At 42.5% G+C, this 22,570-nt stretch overlaps 2 protein-coding genes across 2 annotated transcripts in view; one reads left to right on the forward strand and one right to left on the reverse strand.

Moving 5' to 3' along the window:
* slc26a5 (solute carrier family 26 member 5) overlaps window positions 1-2,358 on the reverse strand; it is a 21,430-nt gene extending 19,072 nt beyond the window's left edge. The window contains exons 1-2 of the mRNA XM_083794500.1: window positions 2,218-2,358; window positions 574-838 (exon numbers count right to left, since the gene is read on the reverse strand). Of these exons, the coding sequence (XP_083650626.1) occupies window positions 574-746 (173 nt within the window). The 5' untranslated portion in view covers window positions 747-838; window positions 2,218-2,358. The remainder of the gene's footprint in view (window positions 1-573; window positions 839-2,217) is intronic.
* dnai1.2 (dynein, axonemal, intermediate chain 1, paralog 2) overlaps window positions 1,637-22,570 on the forward strand; it is a gene marked incomplete at its 5' end in the record, with an annotated part of 24,980 nt that continues 4,046 nt past the window's right edge. The window contains 17 exons of the mRNA XM_083758017.1: window positions 1,637-1,645; window positions 5,177-5,272; window positions 5,892-5,972; window positions 6,145-6,271; window positions 9,358-9,413; window positions 9,720-9,878; window positions 10,888-10,947; window positions 11,665-11,787; window positions 11,899-11,983; window positions 12,106-12,223; window positions 12,338-12,381; window positions 13,133-13,389; window positions 13,993-14,082; window positions 14,767-14,857; window positions 15,121-15,200; window positions 20,016-20,161; window positions 21,194-21,293. Coding sequence (XP_083614143.1) covers window positions 1,637-1,645; window positions 5,177-5,272; window positions 5,892-5,972; window positions 6,145-6,271; window positions 9,358-9,413; window positions 9,720-9,878; window positions 10,888-10,947; window positions 11,665-11,787; window positions 11,899-11,983; window positions 12,106-12,223; window positions 12,338-12,381; window positions 13,133-13,389; window positions 13,993-14,082; window positions 14,767-14,857; window positions 15,121-15,200; window positions 20,016-20,161; window positions 21,194-21,293 — 1,722 coding nt within the window. The remainder of the gene's footprint in view (window positions 1,646-5,176; window positions 5,273-5,891; window positions 5,973-6,144; window positions 6,272-9,357; window positions 9,414-9,719; window positions 9,879-10,887; window positions 10,948-11,664; window positions 11,788-11,898; window positions 11,984-12,105; window positions 12,224-12,337; window positions 12,382-13,132; window positions 13,390-13,992; window positions 14,083-14,766; window positions 14,858-15,120; window positions 15,201-20,015; window positions 20,162-21,193; window positions 21,294-22,570) is intronic.

The following is a 22,570-nucleotide window of genomic DNA, read 5'->3' on the forward strand; positions in this document are numbered from 1 at the left end:
GTCCGGAATTTCATGTTTAAGTTAATGTTAAAACCTTCAGTAATGGTGTGTTAACTCATTGGCCTTTGTATGCTTATGGTGAGTTAATTGAATTGCCAATTTGCTGTGATATGGTTTGGTATGTCTCAATCCTATAAAAGGGAGCCTGCAGCTGATGTGTGGGAGTTAGACCTTGGTTGACACACAGGTAACAGCCTAAGTGAGAGCTGCCATGGCCCTTTGGAAAGTAAGGGTATGGCCTGTTACAGCTTCTCGTTGTTTTAGGTGTTGTTCAGTAGTGTGGTCTTCAAGTATGTTTATGTTTGTACATCTGTTATTTTGGCCAAATCTTGTTTTTCGTCATTGTCTTTGCCGAGTCCGCACTGTACCATAATCTGCACTGGACTGGAAAGGTGAATAAAAACCCTAAAAGGGCATTCTTGGACTCTTCTGTCTTTTTGGAGCCTTGGCCGGTCGGCCAACTTCACACTAACCTATGGGCCACACAATTGTTTTCTTCCCCAAATCATCCCAAAAACCGGTACTGGACACCTTTGCAACATTTTGACACCCCTGACGTAGGTCCATACTTACTGAACATGCTGTGCGAGTCTCTGACGGAGTGTAGGGGGGCACCTCTCTCTGCAGTGGAGAAGCTGAGTTTGGATGTAACCCTCATCGTAGACCGGCCGCTCTATGCGGTAGCGGCACACATCCGTCAGCGCAGCTGTGTCGTCCTCCTGGGTTGTGGTTACATGTTGTTCCATAACACATGAAACAGCAGGGCACAGTGGGCATGTCAGTCGGGTCCGGCTGGAGACTGAAGAGACTTTTCTGTTTCTCACCACTTCCCGCTTTTCTGTTGACATGGGGGAAGAGAAGCAAACTCAGTCCGACAGAGGTGGAAGACTACACCAAGTGTTGTTGGGAGAGCAGAGTCAATGTTAATTCAACTCTCAAAGTGGCCGATGAAGCTCTTGTTCGGGTCCATTTGGTTCCATTTTTTGTACACTCAAGAGTTACAAGATGGATAAATTAACAATGAGGATTTTACTATGTTATGTACCAGTTGGGCTAGGGGGTTATCTGCCTTCACGCACCATACATTTACTACCACCATTGTGTCCCTTCACTGTGTGTTGCTGTTATGGGAATGTATATTATTTGTATTTTCTATTGCATTTTTATATGTTCGTTGTTAGTTTACTGTCTGTCTGTATACTGTATGCAAGGCAAATTTCAATGTTAAATGTAATGTACAAGAAGCAGTGTAATATGAACTGCACTGTGTGCAGGGAATGGGAACAGGCAACTTTCTATAGTTCACGATTCACACAATATAATATATTGTATATCTGCCAATAAACATGATAGAATGTATAAAAGTGAACATGATTTTTGTTTCGGGGAATTGACCGGTCCACCCCTGCTGTACCCAAATATTTGCTCAGAGGCCAGGATCTAAGCGTAATAATCTATATACTGTACCTTTGTTCGGACAGTTTGTAGTACAAATTCCTGAAGGTTAAAAGTGCATTTTAAAGGAAGTATGGGGACACGTGCATCTACATGTCAGAGAGAAAGTAGTGACTTCTGATTTCCTGACTGAGACCAAACAGCATGTCATACAGACTTAATAGACATGCTTGGGCATAAAATGGCAATGGTGAGAAATTTAGAATAGCATTTTTAGCCTACATGATGGGAGGAACTTGACATTTCTAGCTCCTAAAGCACGGAAAGTATTACAAAATTATTTCCCTGTCATCCTCGTATGGCTACGCAACAAAAACTGGGAGGGTATGTCATTATTACACAATTCAATAATAGGCTATAAACTCAAAACTACTGTACTGCTGAGGACATAGCCTATCATTCAAAAAATAATAAACGTTTGTTGTCTGACTATAGATATAATGACTAAAAGTACTCAACTTTGAAGGACTGGACTAAACAAGAACTGGAATGGAATTAATTAGGTTACTATAATAATATCCCTGCTGTTTCTTTTGATTCGCTTAAAAGGACACGCAGACCTAAACTACAAACCTGAAAACGTTCATTTCAAATGAAAATAAACTGATCATTCATGTATTTCTTTTACCTGGCTGTAGTAGTAGTTCAGCAAACACCAAAGCAACAACACAACCCCTAGCTATAATCCAAAATACGGCATAAGGCTCACAGTCTGTCACAATGAACTCACTGACAACAAACGGACCATTATTTATACTGTACCTGTTCCAGCATTAGGCGGTGGTGATGCTGCAGCACCAGTACAGTATTGAAACAGCTGAGGATGTTATTTGACTCCGGGTTGGTTATTGTTTAACGTCGACCAGTGCCCCAAAGCCCAAACTATCCGTGGCTGGCTGTGAGTGAGCATTGAGCAAACGTACAGCAGCACAAGACTGACTACTGCTGGAGGAGTAGGAGGGAGGAGGAGGGGGAGGGGCCAGTGTGCGTCACGGTCACGCTCCCTGCTGCGTCACGTTGTGTGAAATGTACCCATGGCAATGCTGTGAAGGATGTATCTAGATTGTTGTTGACAATATTGACTCTGACTTCTGTCTGTATTGGCAAAATGTGCTGTTTGGCTTCAGTAATGATAGTAGCCTAATAAGAAGAGAAACGAAGTAGGCTATACATTATTCATTTGATCATTATTCTATTCATATCCAAATTTAGTCATTCCAAACCTTCATTCATTGTATTTGAGATTGAGGCCAGGCAGTAGTAAAACAAATAATAATAATACAAAATTATTTATATAAAAAAGGGAAAAGAGAGAGAGAAAAAAAAACCTTCTTGGCCGATTTATACTTCGTCGTACGACGGAGCATACACCGGGCCAGACTGAGGCCAACACTTGCATTTCTTGTTATTCGTGTGATCGTGTCAATAACAGAGTCCCAAAAGTCAAACAGAAAAATTAAGAAATAGCGTTAAAACATTCACTTTGTATTTCACAAGAAAGAAGCTATCATGAATAATACGCAGTAGAGAACTAGCGGTGGAGTGGGGACTACCTGGGCTGGAACCGAACCCCGGGCCCTCAAGGACCACTTGTGGTTCCGCCCGGGACCACTGGTTGAAATCCACTGCAAGATAGAGGCTAACCAATGGAATGTGGTCCTCTGATGATGGCCCTCTCTCTCATTATGGTCCTCTACTATACCAACACTGCGTTGCCACGACGACTGCAAACATTAGAGATTTAGCTTCAGACCGTCAGCTGTGAACTATTAGCACAGACGGTAGCTTATTATAACTTCATGTTCTGAATCATCTAAAAGTTTAGTGCTAACGTAAATATTTGCATAGGATTGGAGATTTGTGTTACTTTTCGTGTTACATTTTTTTAAATGCCTGTCCTCAACAAAGCAACTCTGAAATCCAAACAGGTAAATATTAGACCAACTAAAATGCTAACAGTCGAACTTAACCCACCTGCTAATAGGCTACCAACAAAATCGGTGGCATTGACAGTTAAGTAACATTAAGTGAATGTTCATGAATGATGCTGAGGTAACTTGATGTTTTTGTTTTTGCAGGGATCAAATGTTCATTATCAAAAGGCACCTGCAGCTGCAAAGCCTTCCAAAGCTGCCAGTAAGAAAAAGGTGAATACGGCTACAATACTAAAATAATATAGAATAACACATTGTATTCAGCAAGCTGAATACCTCTAAACTTTAGAGGTATGAAATTAGTCAGGGGTTAGCCTACTTGAGCCTACACAGAAACAATTCCATTCCATAAAGGACAACACATTTGTTTAATTCATAGGACAGACTAAATAGAATAGGCTATAGCCTACAATACATTATCCACTCTGAAGACTATTTGCAAAGCATGGCTTCATTTTTTAAAGCCATGGATTGATTGAAGCTGTGAATTGTGAAGTGAGGGGCACTCTTATCATCTCATTCCGGCCAATCAGAATTTGTGTCCTCTGGCCTGGGCCGGCTGAGCGGTCCAGGCCGCTGGTAACCCAGCCTGACCGTGTGTCGCGGGTTCGAGTCCCCCGACAACCTTTGCTGTGTGTCTTCCCCCCATCTCTCTCCCCTTTCCTGTCAAACTACTGTAATCTATCAAATAAAGGCAAAAAAACCCCCAAAAGATCTTAAAAACCTTCATCTTCACCAAAAGCTGGACATGGGAAAATAAAAATCACACCCGTGTGAAGTGAGGGGCACTAATAGATTAAAGTCTAACTCATGTTGATTAGGTGATGTAATGGTGATGTAAAACAAACGGTGACAAAACAAACATTAAATTATCTATTGTTAATGGAATTTAATGCTTGTGTTAGGGACAAGATGACGTACATTTTCCCTTCATTGTCAATGGTGTTTTTTAAAACAAACATTGAACTAAAGACAAACATTAAACCTGGATATAGGAGGGGCTACAAAAACAATAAATGTTGCTACACCACTGCATCACTCATATATTATAAAGATTAGCCTGTTGCTGGTGAGGACATTCACTGTGAAAGCAAGGGTTGCTTAGATGACTTAACCTCCTACACTAACACATCACCAGGTTGTCTATCTACACGGTTGGTTAGAGATGACTGTTATACAGAGAGAGAGAGAGGTCTTGTGAGATTTATCATTATATTCCTCAAAGCTGTCAAACAACTTTTAAGTTTTCTTCTCATGTCACATCACAAATACCTTTGTTTAGACCTAATTTATAATAAATAAATTAGCCTGAACTATTTGAGAAATGTTAGGGCAAAACTGTAGAATGTATTAAGACTTCTGTTTTGCTGCTCTGGCTCTGTCTGTAAATCCAAACAAAGTTTTTGTTTGTTTGTGTATGCATATTGTGTACATACTGTTACTCTGTCTGTGAAGTTTGCTTTTTGGTTGTAGAAGCATGGAATGATATGGAATTATTGGGATATGAATGATGGGGTGATTTGATTTGCTATAATGTACAACAGTAATGTCATATTGTCTCCGTCGGCCAAAACAGTTACTTTTCAGGATTCAAATTCAAAAATAGCAAAAGTAGCAGATCGACAATCTCAAAACGCGGCGCGAGCTTGTGGATCTGCTACTTTTGATGCTTTCGTGTGATGCTGTAAAAACGTAATATTATATAATGGAGATAAGAGGTTTCTGCCCCACAGCAGCGATATAATAATCATAATAAGCATTAACCAGCAACTCATCTATTTGTCTAGGATGATGAGGATGGAGTGGACCTGGGTGATGGAGGGGATGAATGGACTCAGGGGAAAACCATCAAGCCGCCAGACCAGCTGCAGCTCTCTCAGGCGGTATGAGGACACAAATTAGGTCTTTTCTGCGAGGCCCAAAAACAAAACGTCAAGAAAAACCTTTGCTATGCAGTAGACTGAGTAGAGTACATGAGTAGTTCAAAAGTTTCAAAGTTGAGTTTGAAACGCTGAGGAAGGCCTGCATGCCGAAACGCGTTCGTTTCTATAGGTGGACTGCTGCTGCATGTGATTTCACGAAATAAAGAAACTCAAACTTTATTAAGAGATTTCGGATATTCCCCTTTTTCCATTGATCTTCAAGAATCTGCACCCATCAGCTACAGAGACTCAACAATTAAAGACGTATAGATAAAAAAACAGGAAGCCATCATATAAAGAAAGTAAGGGAAATACATGTAGGCCTACAGTAGGGGGAAAAGGGGGTGGGGGACGACGACTCTGATTTGTATTATGGTGGAATTGCAGCCGTCCAGGTGTTACTGTTGTGCCAGAGCGCCACCATCTTCAGACAATGACAAACTGCCTATAACTGCCATAACTGTCCTCATAGATCTGTCATAATGTGTAAAAAAAAGCCTTGACCTTTTGATGAATGCAAAGGCACATGTGACCTTGAATACAGAACAAATCAAATGACTCCAGTGTTTGTCTTGATCAGGAGCTAAAGGAGGAGTTTACAAAGATCCTGACTGTTAACAACCCACACGCCCCCAAGAACATTGTCCGCTACAGCTTCAAGGTAAGAGAGCTCCCGGGCCAAAAATCAGACCTGTCTGAAGTGAGTGGTGCAACAGCAAAACTCTAAAATGACACAGATGCTTTCCTGCATTTAAACGGTAAGCCATTCTAATGACATTCCTGTTAGCAACTTGTCCCTCTCTTCCACTCACGTCCACGCCTGTGTTTCCCAGGAGCGCTCCTACAAGACCATCAGCGGTGTGGATCAGATGGCAGTTCACTTCGCTCTGGACGGCAACCTCCTGCACCAGGACTCTGACGAGGCACGCAGACAGAGGGCCAAGCAGGGCCAGGTGGAGGGTAATATGATGCAACAAATATACACTCATACAGTGGTGGAAAGTAACTTAGGCTAGTAAGTCTACTCAAGTACTGTAAAAAAATATTTTTTTACTTTGACTTTAATTACTTAAAGTTTCTTTTTTTTAATGTAATACTTTACAACAGCTTTAGTCACTAGTTAAAATAAGTCTAAAGTAACAAGCTTACAATCTACTCAATTATTATGTCTCTGCTAGCCTGTCAGGAAGAAACCACCTAACTCCAAAATGTAAATATTTCAGAAAATGAAAAATATAAAATCTTCAGGAAAGGAAGAAAACAAAGCAATTCTGCCTCATCAAAGTTGGTGTTGTGACTATATTGTCAATTACTTGCATGAGAGGGGGAGAGGTTGTGGAGTTAGCTGCTTTAGCAGACAGATTGAGGGTCCAATGGAGATATGAAGTTTTGTCCTAAGTGCTTTTTAATACTTTCAATATGTTTGAGGGGCGCTAGCCCCTCCTATATTAAGCTAAGTGCAGATTTCCTTCCTACACAAACATTAACAATTGGCAATGAATGGAGAATTTTACGTCATAGTGTCTGAGCAAATCGGCTTAGTTTCTATTTTTGTCCTACACAAACATTAAATTCCCATTTATAGAACAAAGCGGAGATCCGGGCACACTTAAGGTTAAAAAGGAGGAAAACTTTATTCAACCGATATGTTTCGACCTATCAGGGCTCCATGAAGCCCTGATGAAGACTGTATAGGTCGAAACATGTTGGTTGAATAAAGTTTTCCTCCTTTTTGACCTTAAGTGTGCCCGGATCTCTGCTTTGTTCTATAGATGTGTTATCCCGATTGATCCCAGGAGCACCTTTTTACTATTTACTTGCGCAAGCAGAGCGCGCAAGTAATGTTTTCGCCCGGTCTCTTCCGCCGTGACAGCTGTCCCGCCATTCGATGTTTATGCAGAAAAACATCAAATCTGTGCCTGTTTTGCTGGGACCAAATGACCACAAATGACCATATTTCTTATGTCATCATTTAGAGCTAGTCATACCTCATACGTATACTATATACATAATCAGTAAAAATAAAATAGCAAATTGTGCCTGATCTGCTGGGACCAGAGTACGTAGTGTGTATATGTATGACTAGCTCTTAATGATGACGTAAGAAATATGGTCATTTGTGGTCATTTGGTCCCAGCAAACCAGGCACAGATTTGCTGTTTTCTTGCATAAACATCAAATGGCGGGACAGCTGTCACGGTTTTTGGCGCAAAGTAACCACAGTATACCGCTAATCAACTTACAACTACACACTTTATACAGTATAGAGTATAGAGTATATATGTATACGTATATAGTATATGCCTATACTATATATATACTATATATATTTCTTACGTCATCATTTAGAGCTAGTCATACGTATACTATACATAATCAGTAAAAATAAAATAGCAAATTGTGCCTGATCTGCTGGGACCAGAGTACGTGGTGTGTATATGTATACAATGGCGGGACAGCTGTCACGGTTTTTGGCGCAAAGTAACCACAGTATACCGCTAATCAACTTACAACTACACACTCTATATAGTATATATGTATACGTATATAGTATATGCCTATATACTATATATATACTATATATAGTATATGCCTATATAGTATATGCCTGCTTTGCTGGGACCAAACGACCACAAATGACCATATCTCTTACGTCATCATTTAGAGCTAGTCATACGTATACTATATACATAATCAGTAAAAATAAAATAGCAAGTTGTGCCTGATCTGCTGGGACCAGAGTACGTGGTGTGTATATGTATGACTAGCTCTTCACCCAAACTTATATAGATAGAAACTTGAATCATACTTAATAATACTAGGTGTTTATATGCATAAAGTAGGTAGGTAGCAAATAGTTACATCTAAAAATTATACATTTCAAACGTTCCTTCACAGAGATACTGGGTCGAAAGGACTTGCGCGCTCTGCTTGCGCACTAGTTGGCCATTTATGGCCTACTAGTGTGCAACAAGCAAGTATGCACTCGACAGAGTGCAGTTCTAGTTGTACATGTTTTATACCTGCACACCTCCTGAGCACCTGGTTGCTTCCTTGCCTCTGCATTAAATTCCCATTGATAATGAATAGAGAATTTTACGTCATAGTGGCAAAGTGGTAAATAGGCATTGTGTTTATTTTACGTCATGATGATGTACGATGATAAGAGCACCCCTCACTTCACACAAAAACGTGTGATTCTTTAACTACTACAGACGTATAGGGTGCTCAATAGCACTGATTTACGCAAAATAAATCAAAAACAGAGGTTAATATATAAGGGTTAATGTGCATGACACGGTCATTATATGGAAAAGAGACTCCGACCGAGCTAATTAGGGCCAACGAGAAGCAGCTGGTCCTGTTGCACCCTGAAGTGCTTTATCCTCCTTTACTGACTCGCTGTACACCACTCTGCTTAATACACAGCTACTTCTAAACTCAATCATCTGACAGAACATGCTGACTTAATAATTATTATTAGCTTAGAGCCTTCCACTTCAATAGTAACAGAAAACTGTGACAGAACACTGGTTTGTTATTGAGGAGGAAATGACAGAATGCAGTGATTGACCAACCAGAATCAAGTATTTAAATTAAAATAGCAGCATAATAAATATCAATTGGCTGTGCCTATTTTGTCATTCAAATACATTTTTTATACGATTTATTACACGGCTTGGTTGAATGCTTGATTCTGATTGGTCAATCGCTGAATTCTCCCAACAATGACCAGCTAGCCAGACATTATCCCTTACATAGTAACCTGTGTTTACAATTAGAAAATGATCTTCCAGAAATTGATTCTAGTGTACAAAAGCTAGAGTAATAACATTTTAGTCATGTGACATATTATATATGTGACATATATAGTGTTAGAATGGTATAATACTATATATACTTGAGTATAAACAGCATATTATTAACTCCTATGTCCCCATGGTGTAGTAGTGTAGTCAATAACGCTTACCACAAGGTGGCACTGTCAGCCAGTCTGTCACGTATATGAGAAATGAAAACACATTTATTTATGTTGATTTTTGCAGAGAAAGTAGCAGTTGATGCTGAGGTACAAGAAGATGAGGACAAACCAGACACTCCGGTAAATCTAGCTTCATGTTTCAGCAATGTTATGCTAATGCACCACTATGGAGTATAGTCTATGATGGTTAATTTAGTCTGTTCGACTAAAATAACTGATTCTGAAAATTCTGAAAAAGTATGAATTAGGTTTAACATGCAAAATGTCTGAGTGACTTTGTGAATTCATTGCTCTGACATTGAGACCACAAAAAGCTTCTGAAGTTTTTAAAGATATATTTTGATCAACGATGTTTCACGGTGTGTTCAGCTATCAAAAACTCCATTTTGAAATTGCTCTGCTGGCTTCCTCCGGCTCACACCGCAGGCTACAGGTGGAGGAGAGCCTGGAGAGGATGGCGGAGAGGCTGACGGAGAGGACAGGCCTGACAGCGTGGTGTCCAGGACCTACAGGAAGGAGCAGAAACTGACCAACCAGTTCAACTTCAGTGAGAGGGCCTCCCAGACACTTAACAACCCTCTGAGGGTAGGATAAACACACACAGGAGAAGCTCACATTGAGGGGACATACATAACCACATGAACAGTAGCGTTCCCTATTCTAGGCGGTAACCGGAAGGCTCACCCCAAAACTTATTGAGGATAAGGTTAGAAATAAGTTAGCCATAGTTTTACTGAGGTTTAGGTTTAGGTATTAGGTTAGGTTTAGACATAGTTTACTGACGTTACGTTTAGGAATACAAGGTGGCGACCGTTCTGAGGTCACCGTATTTTCCCCGGGGCGACTGTGTTTTGGGGCGAGTGTTTTGGTATTCATTCTAGGCATGTCATTGTAGGTGTCAACATTCAGCGATAACGGCCAATGTATAGTTGTAGCTTGTAGATCGGCTATTTTTGGAGAAGAGATTCGGTGTAGAGGGCAAAAAGAAGGGGGTCAAGTATACAGACCCTTGGAGTACCCCGTCAATGGGTTAGATGTTTAAAATGCCATTCTTTCCTGCACGTGAGCCTCTTACCATTATGCACAATAGCAGCACCTTGGCTCTACTTGACCTGAACGGAACAGAGCCTTTAGTAATATAGTATCATTGTTGTGTCTAAACAGAACAATTTGGAGACAGATTTAGCTGTTGTAGACCTTATTTACGGCAGCTGTTGACTCAAAGAGGGTGTTGTTTTTCCTTTTTTTGCAGACGGGTTCTCAACCCTGTTGCTGAGGAGACTCTGTTACTTGTATAATAAATGTGACCATTAATCCACACACAAAGAAATGTATAGGCCTATTAGTATTTTAGATAAGGATTGATTGATTTGAGGAGGTGCTGTAGTGGTGTCAATTGTAAATTTAGACACGCAATGTAACAAGCGGTGTTAATCTTTCATATTGTATGAGATTTGTTCTAAATATGTTTTTGAAACTTTTTCAAAAAGTAATTTAAATGTTGGTTACCGGTATGTGGTTGATGGAATACATATGGACTATACACTGAAAATGTAAAATGTATGTTTTCATATAATGGCTCATTTACTTCCAGGACAGAGCCTGTCAGGCTGAACCTCCTCCACGCTGCAACTTCTCAGCCACTGTTGATCAGGTAAAGCCTAAAGGAGCTTCAGCGTTGGGTTCATGTTTTTGTATGGAGTCATATAGTGATGGGTGCATGTCATGTCACATTATCAGAATGATAGTGGGACAGCTGGCACCATGTCTGAGTGTGTGTTTGAGCGTTGGTTGATTGAGTGAATACTTTATTCATCAGAAATGTAAACGGAACGTAGTACAGTGAGACATTAAAGCTAATAGGATAACACTAAAAAGTCCTGGGGAGATGTTTCCACTGTGATCCTATCATCCTTCATCCATACATTTACCTCCCCTTTTGGTCCACTGATAGATGTTTGAAAGAATGTCCTTTAATGCAGGGGTTCTCAACCCAAACATTTTCTTTTTTTATTGCAACTGAAAAAATGGAAATTAAGAGTTTACATAGTACACATAGTGCATGCATAAACTTTCCTTAATGATTAGCGGTCAATTTGTATTGGGGGTGGGGAGGGGAGCGGGGCGGGGGTCGCGAGACACGGCCAAATTTCCGGGGGTCCCCAGCCAAAAATGTTGAGAACCCCTGCTTTAATGGATGGTGTCAGGACATTACACCTTTTGGTCGCAGAGCAGTAGAATTAGAACTTTCCCATGTTTGTTCTAAATCTGGGAGGTGCCAGATCATGGTCGCTAGTGTTGTGCGGTGGTGGTGGGTGTCACTCACTTTGGAGAAGTAGTTCGACACCTCTTTAACCTCCAAACCGCGCAGGGGGAGATCTACGAGGCGTACACGGAGGAGCTGCAGAAGCAGGAGAAGGAGAAGCAAAAAGCCGCACCGCTGAAAAAGGACGAAGACAAGGGCAAGAGGAAGGCCACGCTGACAGAGACACGGGTATAACATATTGCGCTGCTTTTCTACTGTAACGGCTAGAGACTTTGTTAATCAGTGCTGGTGTTTTGCAGTGTTTAATTCCATCTGAAATACTTTCATCCCTGCATGCAGAGTGATGACATCAGCAAACTTGCCACAGTGGCCAAGATCGCTGAGAGGCTGGTCAATCAGAACACGTTTGATGACATAGCACAAGGTAATGCAATATAATATAATAATGATACTTATAAGAACAATAATTAATAATAGCATTATTACATACCTATTTGTCATCAATGTTGATATTACTATATTAACTCCTTGATCACCTTAACTCAGACTTCAAGTACTTTGAAGATGCCTCTGATGAGTTCAGAGGTCAAGAGGGCACACTTCTCCCTCTGTGGAAGTTCCAGTATGATAAAGTCCAAAGGCTGTCGGTCACTGCCCTCTGCTGGTAGGTCCGCTCATTGCGGCTATTTTCTGAACCATGTCATTATTCAAACATCCAATTTGTCCAGTTAAAACAAAAACCAATTAACAACATATTGATTTTGTTGGGGTCAAATAGGAACCAGAAATACAGCGACTTGTTTGCTGTGGGAATGGGATCATGTAAGTACACTGGACTGACTGCAGATTAGTTTAGTAAGAGATTGCATGAAACTAATGAAATAGGGATGCACCGATATGGAAATTATGAGCCAATAGCCTACCGATAGCAATAATTTAAATAACAATTTGGTCAATACTATAGCCGATATACCGATATTTGTTCATTTTGGTTTTGTCGTCATTCTGTGTAATTATTTTGTGTCGTAGGCTCAATATGTCAGTTTGTCACCTCCCCCTTCACATTCGATAGATCCAGTGATCTTTTGTGGCCAGATGTAATTTCCAGGGGTCTAGTAGGACTATTGTAAATAATAATAAAGAAATCACCATAAAAGTACATAGTAAAAAAATTGATATTAACCACTTGTTCGAATCCCCCCACCTCCCTGCTAAATATAGCTAAAATCGCTAAAACTAAAGTAAGCAGAAAAATAAATAAAATAATCCATACTAAAGATTGTTTGTTTGGATACTCAAAAATAGCAAATGTACATGCTGGCAGCGGGCCACTTAGTGCCACGTTGCAAGCTTGTTCATCTGCAATTTCTTTTGACATTTAGGGGCGAATCTTTGAAAGTGTGGGAACTACCGATTTCGAAGGCATTTGTAGAATCGGCCACAGGTCTTAATGGCCTAAAAAAATAATAATTCAATTTTGTATTCTTGAGTCTTTCATCAAGCCATCAACCGTGATGCCGTCCCCTTCTCACCTTACCGCGACTCATAATAACGTGTGCTCTCTTAACTGCAGATGAGTTCAGCCGGCAGGGTCAGGGCATGCTTCTCTTCTACTCGCTGAAGAACTGCAGCTTCCCAGAGTACGTCTACCCCACCGACTGTGGCATCATGTGCCTGGACATCCACGAGCGGCTCACCTACCTGGTGGCGGTGGGCTTCTACGACGGCTGCGTGGCGGTTTACAACCTGATGAAGGAGGAGGAGGAGCAGCTGCAGCCCGCCTACAAGAGCACGGCCACCACTGGCAAGCACATGGACCCGGTGTGGCAGGTGACTGAGCTTCCACTCCACATTATTATCATGCAGTGTAAGCCAGATGCTCTTCTGAGTTCACCCATTTTAGACCTGAGACCAGATTCTACAAAATGTCTTCTAAATCATGACAGTTTTCTGAAAAACCCATGTTTCTACAGTATGTCAGTTGTTCTCAAACATATTCATGTCAAGGACACCCAAAAATATATGTAATTGGCCCGCCAACCCCCATCTGAAAATATGTTGTTCCAGGGACCCCCCCCCCCCCCCCCCCTAACCTGCCCCGTCATCGAATTTGCTTCCGAGATCCCAGATCCCAATAAGCTGTGAAACAAATTTGTGTAGCAAGCTTCTTGGATCTGGCAGCGCCCCCCCAGAAGCAAAGCATTTGAGTTAAAATGTTCGTTCTGAAAGATTTGCGCCACATTTTCACGATTTTTCAAAAATAGCAGACCTACAAGCTCGTAGCGCGGCACTCGGTGCCGCGCTATGAGCTTGTAGATATAGTATAACATAATGCTTAAAACACCAAAAGGGGTTCCTGCCCCGAAATGGGCTTTAAATTACATTTTAAAGAGAAGCTCTTTTTAAATGATGTCCCATTGCATGTCTGTGCAGGTGCGCTGGCAGAAGGATGACATGGACAACAACCACAACTTTTACTCGGTGTCCTCTGATGGACGAGTGGTGTCCTGGACCCTGGTCAAGGTTGGCCAGGAAAACCTCTTTTTATATACAGTATATGGTTTCTGTCTGGAAAAACCTCTTATCTCCATAAATGCATGGCTTTATTTGCTAAAGTAGGTCATAGCCTAATTGAGGGCACTAATTGATAATGTAAGATGTCATCTGTTTGATATACAGTAAATACTGCTCTCGCTGCACCCCTCACTTCATACAAGTGTGATTTTCTTGTAAATTACTTGCATCATACTACAGTGTCACACAAAAGTATCCAAAATAGCAGATCTACGCATCGCGCTTCGAGGTTGTTGATCTGCTGTTCTTGCTTTTTTTTTTTATCCTGAAAAGTAACATTTTTGGACATAGGCGTACCACCCGACAGACACGATATACCGGATACTAGGATACTAGGCCTATTCGGGCCATGCATGTCATGAACGATACAAGTTGGGAATACATGGTCATCTTAATTAATGATGACCTCTTCTCCTCTGATGGCTCCTTTTATGGCTTTTGGTACATGAAGTATATTTGAATGCCAATCCTTTTGTACTTTTCCTCAACTAAATGTGAATACAGGACTATAGTATTTCTACATTGTGGTAAAGCTACTTTTGATGAGTAAGAAATCTGACTACCGGTACTTCTTCCACCACTGGCGGCACCAAAAGTAATTGAGACAATATATGTCTGCTTGTGTCCTTTCAGAATGAGCTGAGATTCACAGACATCATTACACTGTCATTGGCGGGTCCAGTTTCTGATGGGACACCTGATGCTGTCCAACAACACATCTCTGGTAACAACAATTCAACTTCACCTCCGTGTGTGCGTGTGTGTGCGCGTGCCTGTGCGTGTCTCCTCTCGGTTGGGTAGTTGGTAAAAAAGCGTAAAAGAAATCATCAAATCTATTTCAGCTGTGGTGGCTTGATTGATTGAAACCCGGTTTACCCTGGTCGGCCCTGGTTGCTACTGGCATGTCATCACTAATGAACATGAAGTATTTGATGTATTATTGGTTTATAAATAATGAGAGACCATTATGGGGTTCCTCCCTTACAGCTTGTGGCCGATCATTGGACTTCCATAAGCAGATCGACCGTCTCTTCCTTGTCGGAACTGAGGAGGGGAAAGTACACATGGTAGGTTAGCAGAGATTACAGTACAAAATAAATGCCTTTCATGACACAAAATATTGTTAACGTGACAAACTTGACTATTCAAGAACCCCCCCCCCCCCAAAAAAACAAGGTTCAAAAGACAGGATATTATATTTTGACCTGTTACTCAACACGGAACTGAACACCCATCCTGCGAGAGCCGCCACAGTGATGGCCAAGCTGTCAACAAGAGTGTGGCCTGGACCACCTACACCAGACTTGAGAAATGGCAAAACAGCTCCCACCTGCGTTGCCTTCGCCGCATCCTGGGAATCTCTTGGCAGGATAAAGTTACCAAAACATTTCCACAGGATGGTCTGCTCCCCACAGAGCCGGCCTGTACGGTTAGCTGTCAACAGGCTCCAGACCTCTTGGTCACCCACGCTTGCGCTTCAGGGACGTTGGCAAACGTGACATGAAGCAGGCAGGCATACACCACAACAACTGGGAGGAAGCTGCAAAAGACTGTGGCAAAAGACTGTCGCTACAGGAACTCGCCGTGCCGAGGAGAGGCTGCAGGCGAAGAGACAGAAGAGGAAAATGCGTGAAGCAGCCCCCCACTCCTGTGCTGTGTGCGGCAACTAGGGACTGCATGCTACAGTCGCCACTCGCCGCTACAAGAAAAACGGAACCCTCAGGCGCAATCCATCGTCCTTACTGACGGACAGATGGCTATGAGGGGAATGAGAATCTGTAAAAACTTCACTTGTGTGAATTACTCCCCCCGAAGACTCCTCAGAAATGCTGCTGTTTCAGCAAAGTCTATGCCATAAACTAAATTGCCTCTCCTCCCTGCCACTTCTAAATTAGATTCGGATCAACTTGAGAATTCACACTGTCTCCTGCTATCTGCCTTGAAAAATGGAAACACATTTTGTTTGTGGTGCGATTTGAGACAGCGTGCCAGTCTTGCACTGCATAGGGCACGCAAATTGGAAAGTTCTCATTAATTGTGCATGCGAGCAAGCGTGCACGCGCATGTGCGTTAGCGTGCACATGCCATCCTCCGTAGGCACTGCTGACGTATGTGCATCATTCTCCAACACTGAGGGAGAGATACAATCTTAAAACTCTCATTCTGTCAGGCACCAGAAAGGATTGGACTCAAAAGCAGGCAGCAAAAACCTTTAACAGGTTTTATTGCGAACGCAGTGAGCCACTTACTATGACAAGGGCTGAATGTCTGTGTGTGTGTGTCTGTGTGTGTGTCTGTGTGTGTGTCTGTCCCACTGTTACACCACCCGCCCGCCACCAGAGGGCGCAGCTGTAGCACACACACACACACACACACACAGGGCGCAGCTGTAGCACACACACACACACACACACACACACACGCACACGCACACGCGCACACACACACACACACACACACACAACCACACAACCACACACACACAAGCTGCGTTCGCTTCACGCGTTTGCGCGTCTTACTTGTTTTTTTTTTTTTTTTGCGGCTTACGCCTTTTATTGATTTTTGAAGGGACAGACAGTAGGCTGACAGGAAACGGGAGAGAGATGGGGGGATGACATGCAGTAAAGGCCGTGTCGGGTCCGGGAGTCGAACCCGCGGCACACTGCGACTGGATTACCAGTCCGGTGCCCAGACCGTTACGCTACGGCCCGGGCCCGCGTCTTACTTGTTAAAGTCAATGGAAAAGGCAGAGGCGTCGTTGGTAGGGATAGCGTGGGTCAGGGTTCCGGGAAGGCTGTCCGTGGGGCGTTGGTTTCTGATAGGGATTAGGCAAGCCGTAAATCAGAGTTCGGTCCGGGTCCATACACAGTGGTTCTAGGAACAGGCAAAAGTACAAGGCGTCAGGCAAGGGATAACTAGGGACAGGCTACGGTCAGATACAATAACAGGCAGGATAACAGGTTCAAGCATAACGGTGTGCTAACCTAGGGTAAACTGGGTTGATCTGCAGGCAGAGAACAATGGGTAGCAGCAGACAATAAGTAACCTTGGCTACTCAGCGTAGAACCTGGTGCAGGTGCGCTCACACTGGTGTGGGCGTGACACATTTGAATTGATTCAATAATTTCAACATACTCAAACAGAAAGGGGCCAATTTTCAAAAAATAAATAAATAAACATGGATATATGAATAATGGATTAAAGGAGCTGATGATTTCTATAGTACACTCTCTGTTACACATGTATATTTGTACTTGAGTATTTTACTGTGTATCCACAGTTATACACAGTAGTTCAGTTGCTCTCAACCTCTTCTTAACACGGCAGCTTCGTTAAGTGGCCAGATGGGTGGGCCGTGTGCATTTAATATATATTTTAATGATCAATCAACCGATTGTGTTTCGACGTAGATCAATTAATCTTTAATCTTTAATTCTAATTTTCTCTTCTTTTTTATATTGATAATATATTACGTTATTGTATTACCAAGCTGTCAACAAGAGTGTGGCCTGGACCACCTACACCAGACTTGAGAAATGGCAAAACAGCTCCCACCTGCGTTGCCTTCGCCGCATCCTGGGAATCTCTTGGCAGGATAAAGTTACCAAAACATTTCCACAGGATGGTCTGCTCCCCACAGAGCCGGCCTGTACGGTTAGCTGTCAACAGGCTCCAGACCTCTTGGTCACCCACGCTTGCGCTTCAGGGACGTTGGCAAACGTGACATGAAGCAGGCAGGCATACACCACAACAACTGGGAGGAAGCTGCAAAAGACTGTGGCAAAAGACTGTCGCTACAGGAACTCGCCGTGCCGAGGAGAGGCTGCAGGCGAAGAGACAGAAGAGGAAAATGCGTGAAGCAGCCCCCCACTCCTGTGCTGTGTGCGGCAACTAGGGACTGCATGCTACAGTCGCCACTCGCCGCTACAAGAAAAACGGAACCCTCAGGCGCAATCCATCGTCCTTACTGACGGACAGATGGCTATGAGGGGAATGAGAATCTGTAAAAACTTCACTTGTGTGAATTACTCCCCCCGAAGACTCCTCAGAAATGCTGCTGTTTCAGCAAAGTCTATGCCATAAACTAAATTGCCTCTCCTCCCTGCCACTTCTAAATTAGATTCGGATCAACTTGAGAATTCACACTGTCTCCTGCTATCTGCCTTGAAAAATGGAAACACATTTTGTTTGTGGTGCGATTTGAGACAGCGTGCCAGTCTTGCACTGCATAGGGCACGCAAATTGGAAAGTTCTCATTAATTGTGCATGCGAGCAAGCGTGCACGCGCATGTGCGTTAGCGTGCACATGCCATCCTCCGTAGGCACTGCTGACGTATGTGCATCATTCTCCAACACTGAGGGAGAGATACAATCTTAAAACTCTCATTCTGTCAGGCACCAGAAAGGATTGGACTCAAAAGCAGGCAGCAAAAACCTTTAACAGGTTTTATTGCGAACGCAGTGAGCCACTTACTATGACAGCAAGGGCTGAATGTCTGTGTGTGTGTGTCTGTGTGTGTGTCTGTCCCACTGTTACACCACCCGCCCGCCACCAGAGGGCGCAGCTGTAGCACACACACACACACACACACACACAGGGCGCAGCTGTAGCACACACACACACACACACACACACACACACGCACACGCACACGCGCACACACACACACACACGCACACACAACCACACACACACAAGCTGCGTTCGCTTCACGCGTTTGCGCGTCTTACTTGTTAAAGTCAATGGAAAAGGCAGAGGCGTCGTTGGTAGGGATAGCGTGGGTCAGGGTTCCGGGAAGGCTGTCCGTGGGGCGTTGGTTTCTGATAGGGATTAGGCAAGCCGTAAATCAGAGTTCGGTCCGGGTCCATACACAGTGGTTCTAGGAACAGGCAAAAGTACAAGGCGTCAGGCAAGGGATAACTAGGGACAGGCTACGGTCAGATACAATAACAGGCAGGATAACAGGTTCAAGCATAACGGTGTGCTAACCTAGGGTAAACTGGGTTGATCTGCAGGCAGAGAACAATGGGTAGCAGCAGACAATAAGTAACCTTGGCTACTCAGCGTAGAACCTGGTGCAGGTGCGCTCACACTGGTGTGGGCGTGACACATTTGAATTGATTCAATAATTTCAACATACTCAAACAGAAAGGGGCCAATTTTCCAAAAAAATAAAAATAAACATGGATATATGAATAATGGATTAAAGGAGCTGATGATTTCTATAGTACACTCTCTGTTACACATGTATATTTGAACTCTGAGTATTTTACTGTGTATCCACATTATACACAGTAGTTCAGTGGCTCTCAACCTCTTCTTAACACGGCAGCTTCGTTAAGTGGCCAGATGGGTGGGCCGTGTGCATTTAATATATATTTTAATGATCAATCAACCGATTGTGTTTCGACGTAGATCAATTAATCCAACATACTGTAGTTAAGTTCTAGTTCATCATGTTATCACTATGAATTTTCTTCTTCTTCTTCTTCTTCTTCTTCTTCTTCTTCTTCTTCTTCTTCTTCTTTTCTTTTCTTTTTTATATTGATAATATATTACGTTATTGTTAAACTCCCACTATTCAGGTTTGGGAATGGATGATGTCATGTCATGTCGTATTTTGTTTTTGCCAATGGGTTCCCAGATTGGTCTTTGATATGAAATGTATTATTTGTAAATCCTCCTCATATGTAAGGTCCTATATCTAGGGGCTGAAACTATGTATTATTTTCATTTTCGATCATCCTGCCCATTATTTGGCGGCCCACTTGCAGTATCCTCACAGGATGGGCATAGCTGAATTAAACAAAGCATATTGTGATGTTTATCGACCTTGAGGGTGTGAGTGTGAATGTGAAGCTTTTCTTCTGTACTCCACCAGTGCTCCAACTACTCCAGCCAGTTCCTGGAGACATACGCTGCCCACAGCATGGCCGTAGACGCAGTGAAGTGGAACCACTTCCACCCTAAGGTCTTCATCACCTGCAGCTTCGACTGCACCGTTAAGATCTGGAACCACAACATCAAGTAAGACCAGGGTTCCCCCTCGAGGGTGCACTCAGATATCAGAACCAATGTCAGGTCCATTAGGGTTTGGGTCCGTCATGAAGAGCGCTATGTGTATATATTATCTAATATGTTCATTATTTATTCAGAATTCCTTAGTACTATTAAGTGATGTTTTAAGCAATCCAATGATTCATGTACCGGTAGTTCTCACGAGTAGACCTAATAGCTTGAATGTCCCATAGAAAGTCAGAATAGTTTTCCTGCATATATCTAAATGACGGAGCTGTTGTGCAAAGACCCGCCCGGCAGCACTGTTTAATGCAATTTATGTGTGCGTGTTAAAAGTATTTTTTGTTGAATTATTCATGACAAAGTTGTACAATATATATCCATAACATAAACAAGCAGCATGCTAGAAAACATTTCTTTCGTTCTTTGTTTCAATAATTTTGTTATTATTATTTTTCACAATTATATTACCGGTACCTAATCATCTTCTTCTTAAATACACTAGTTTGAAACTATACCGTCATATGCATACATCTGTCGTGCGAATTTTCTAAACCAGAGCTTATTAGTGCTTATAGCTAGTTAATTAAAATTTGAGGAGGACTCGAAAGCAAACAGTTTTTACATCCTGACGGCGCCACTGGTGTGTGTGCGTGTGCGTGAGTGCGTAATGTACTTCATTTCTTACACGAGACCTCCAAATCAGCTCCCAGTTGTGGCTCTGACCAATCGTGCTATAGGTGGTGCTCCAGACAACCGCGTTGCCCTATGCCTATAAACGCCACTGGGCAAATGTGCCCTAATAAATCTGCACTGTGTTAAACTACGTCGTTATTTATGAATCCCGATAACTTGCCTATCTTTTTTCTCATAAATCTGTCTGAGCCGAACATGGCCACTGCACGCATACTGCAGTATCATGTCCACACACACCCACGAGGAAACAGTCATGCACATTCAAGCTGGTGATGACCCATATAGAGCAACACGTCTCCAATTGGCTGCACTCTGTAACCGTCCACTCTGTGTCTTCCTTTTAAGCACCCCCATGTTAACGTTTGACCTGAGCGCACCGGTGGGTGACGTGGCCTGGTCTCCCTACTCCTCCACTGTGTTTGCAGCCGTCACCAGCGACGGCAGGGTAAGTGCTACTCTAAAATGAAAAAAATAAGAAAAAAGTACTATTTACGGATCCCTGAGTGGGAATTTATTTTCTGCATTTGACCCTGCAGTTTGCTGTAAGGGCAGCGGTGGGCGAACGGTTTGCGGAGTGGTCTTGATATCGGAAGGTCGCTAGTTCGTATCCCCGGACCGGCACGTTAAAATCTTCTATGAGCAGGACCTGGCTGTAAACAAGTTATTGAGATTAGTCTAGTTACCCTGGGTAAACATAGTACCTTTCTTTTTTTGCTCGTTTAAGCACAACACCGGGGAGCAGTTAGGGTTTAAGTGCCTTTCTCAAGGACACTCCAGTATGTAGACTGGAGGAGCTGCTCTAAAGTTAATAAAAAGTGTACATGCATGGGGGCAGATCTATTAGGACCATACTAATTTGACTATATATTATACTTTACAGACAGTATTCACTAAGTGTGTGTATTCCTCCACTATATATTCTGCGTGCGTGCCCTTGTGTTTCTTAATGTGTGTGTGTGTGTGTGTGTGTGTGTGTGTGTGTGTGTGTGTGTGTGTGTGTGTGTGTGTGTGTGTGTGTGTGTGTGTGTGTGTGTGTGTGTGTGCATATAAGGATAATAATGGCCTGTCTGGCAGGCTGAAGTGTAGGAATGACACATCTCCCATAAGCCATAACTCTCTCTTACACCCTCTACAACTGAGCTGTTTGGTAACGGATCAAAGTGTCACAATGAGATAATGAGTCAAATCCATGCAGCCTTCATCTACAGTCGATTCAGTTCATTTGTCATTCCTTTAACCCATTTAGACCTGAGGCCGATTCTAAAAACGCCTTCTAAATCCAGAACTAAGTTATGCAACGTTGTACTATTTTCACACACGTTTAAGGCTCCTCCTGAGCCCCAGTGGATTGGGAATCGGAAGGTTCCTGGTTTGATCCCTTGCTCCCCCTGGGTTAGTGTCGAAGTGTCCTTGAGCAGGTGCATTGCCTTCTTTGCCGTTCGAATGGGAGAATGTAATGCACATTGTAAATCACTTTGGATAAAGGAGCTATATATATATCAACTTCCAGATGCAAAGCTACAATTAACAATTAATGACACACGTCACTAGGGACAGTTTGCAGAATGGGTACATGTCACATGAAAGCACACTCAATACAAAGACTGTTACTCAAACACAAAGACTGTTACTCAATACAAACACTGTTACTCAACACAAAGACTGTTACTCAATACAAACACTGTTACTCAATACAAACACTGTTACACACTGATAAAGCTT

The sequence above is a fragment of the Protomyctophum parallelum genome, assembly GCF_964188405.1.
Source record: "Protomyctophum parallelum genome assembly, chromosome: 22".
Classification (NCBI taxonomy): Eukaryota; Metazoa; Chordata; class Actinopteri; order Myctophiformes; family Myctophidae; genus Protomyctophum; species Protomyctophum parallelum.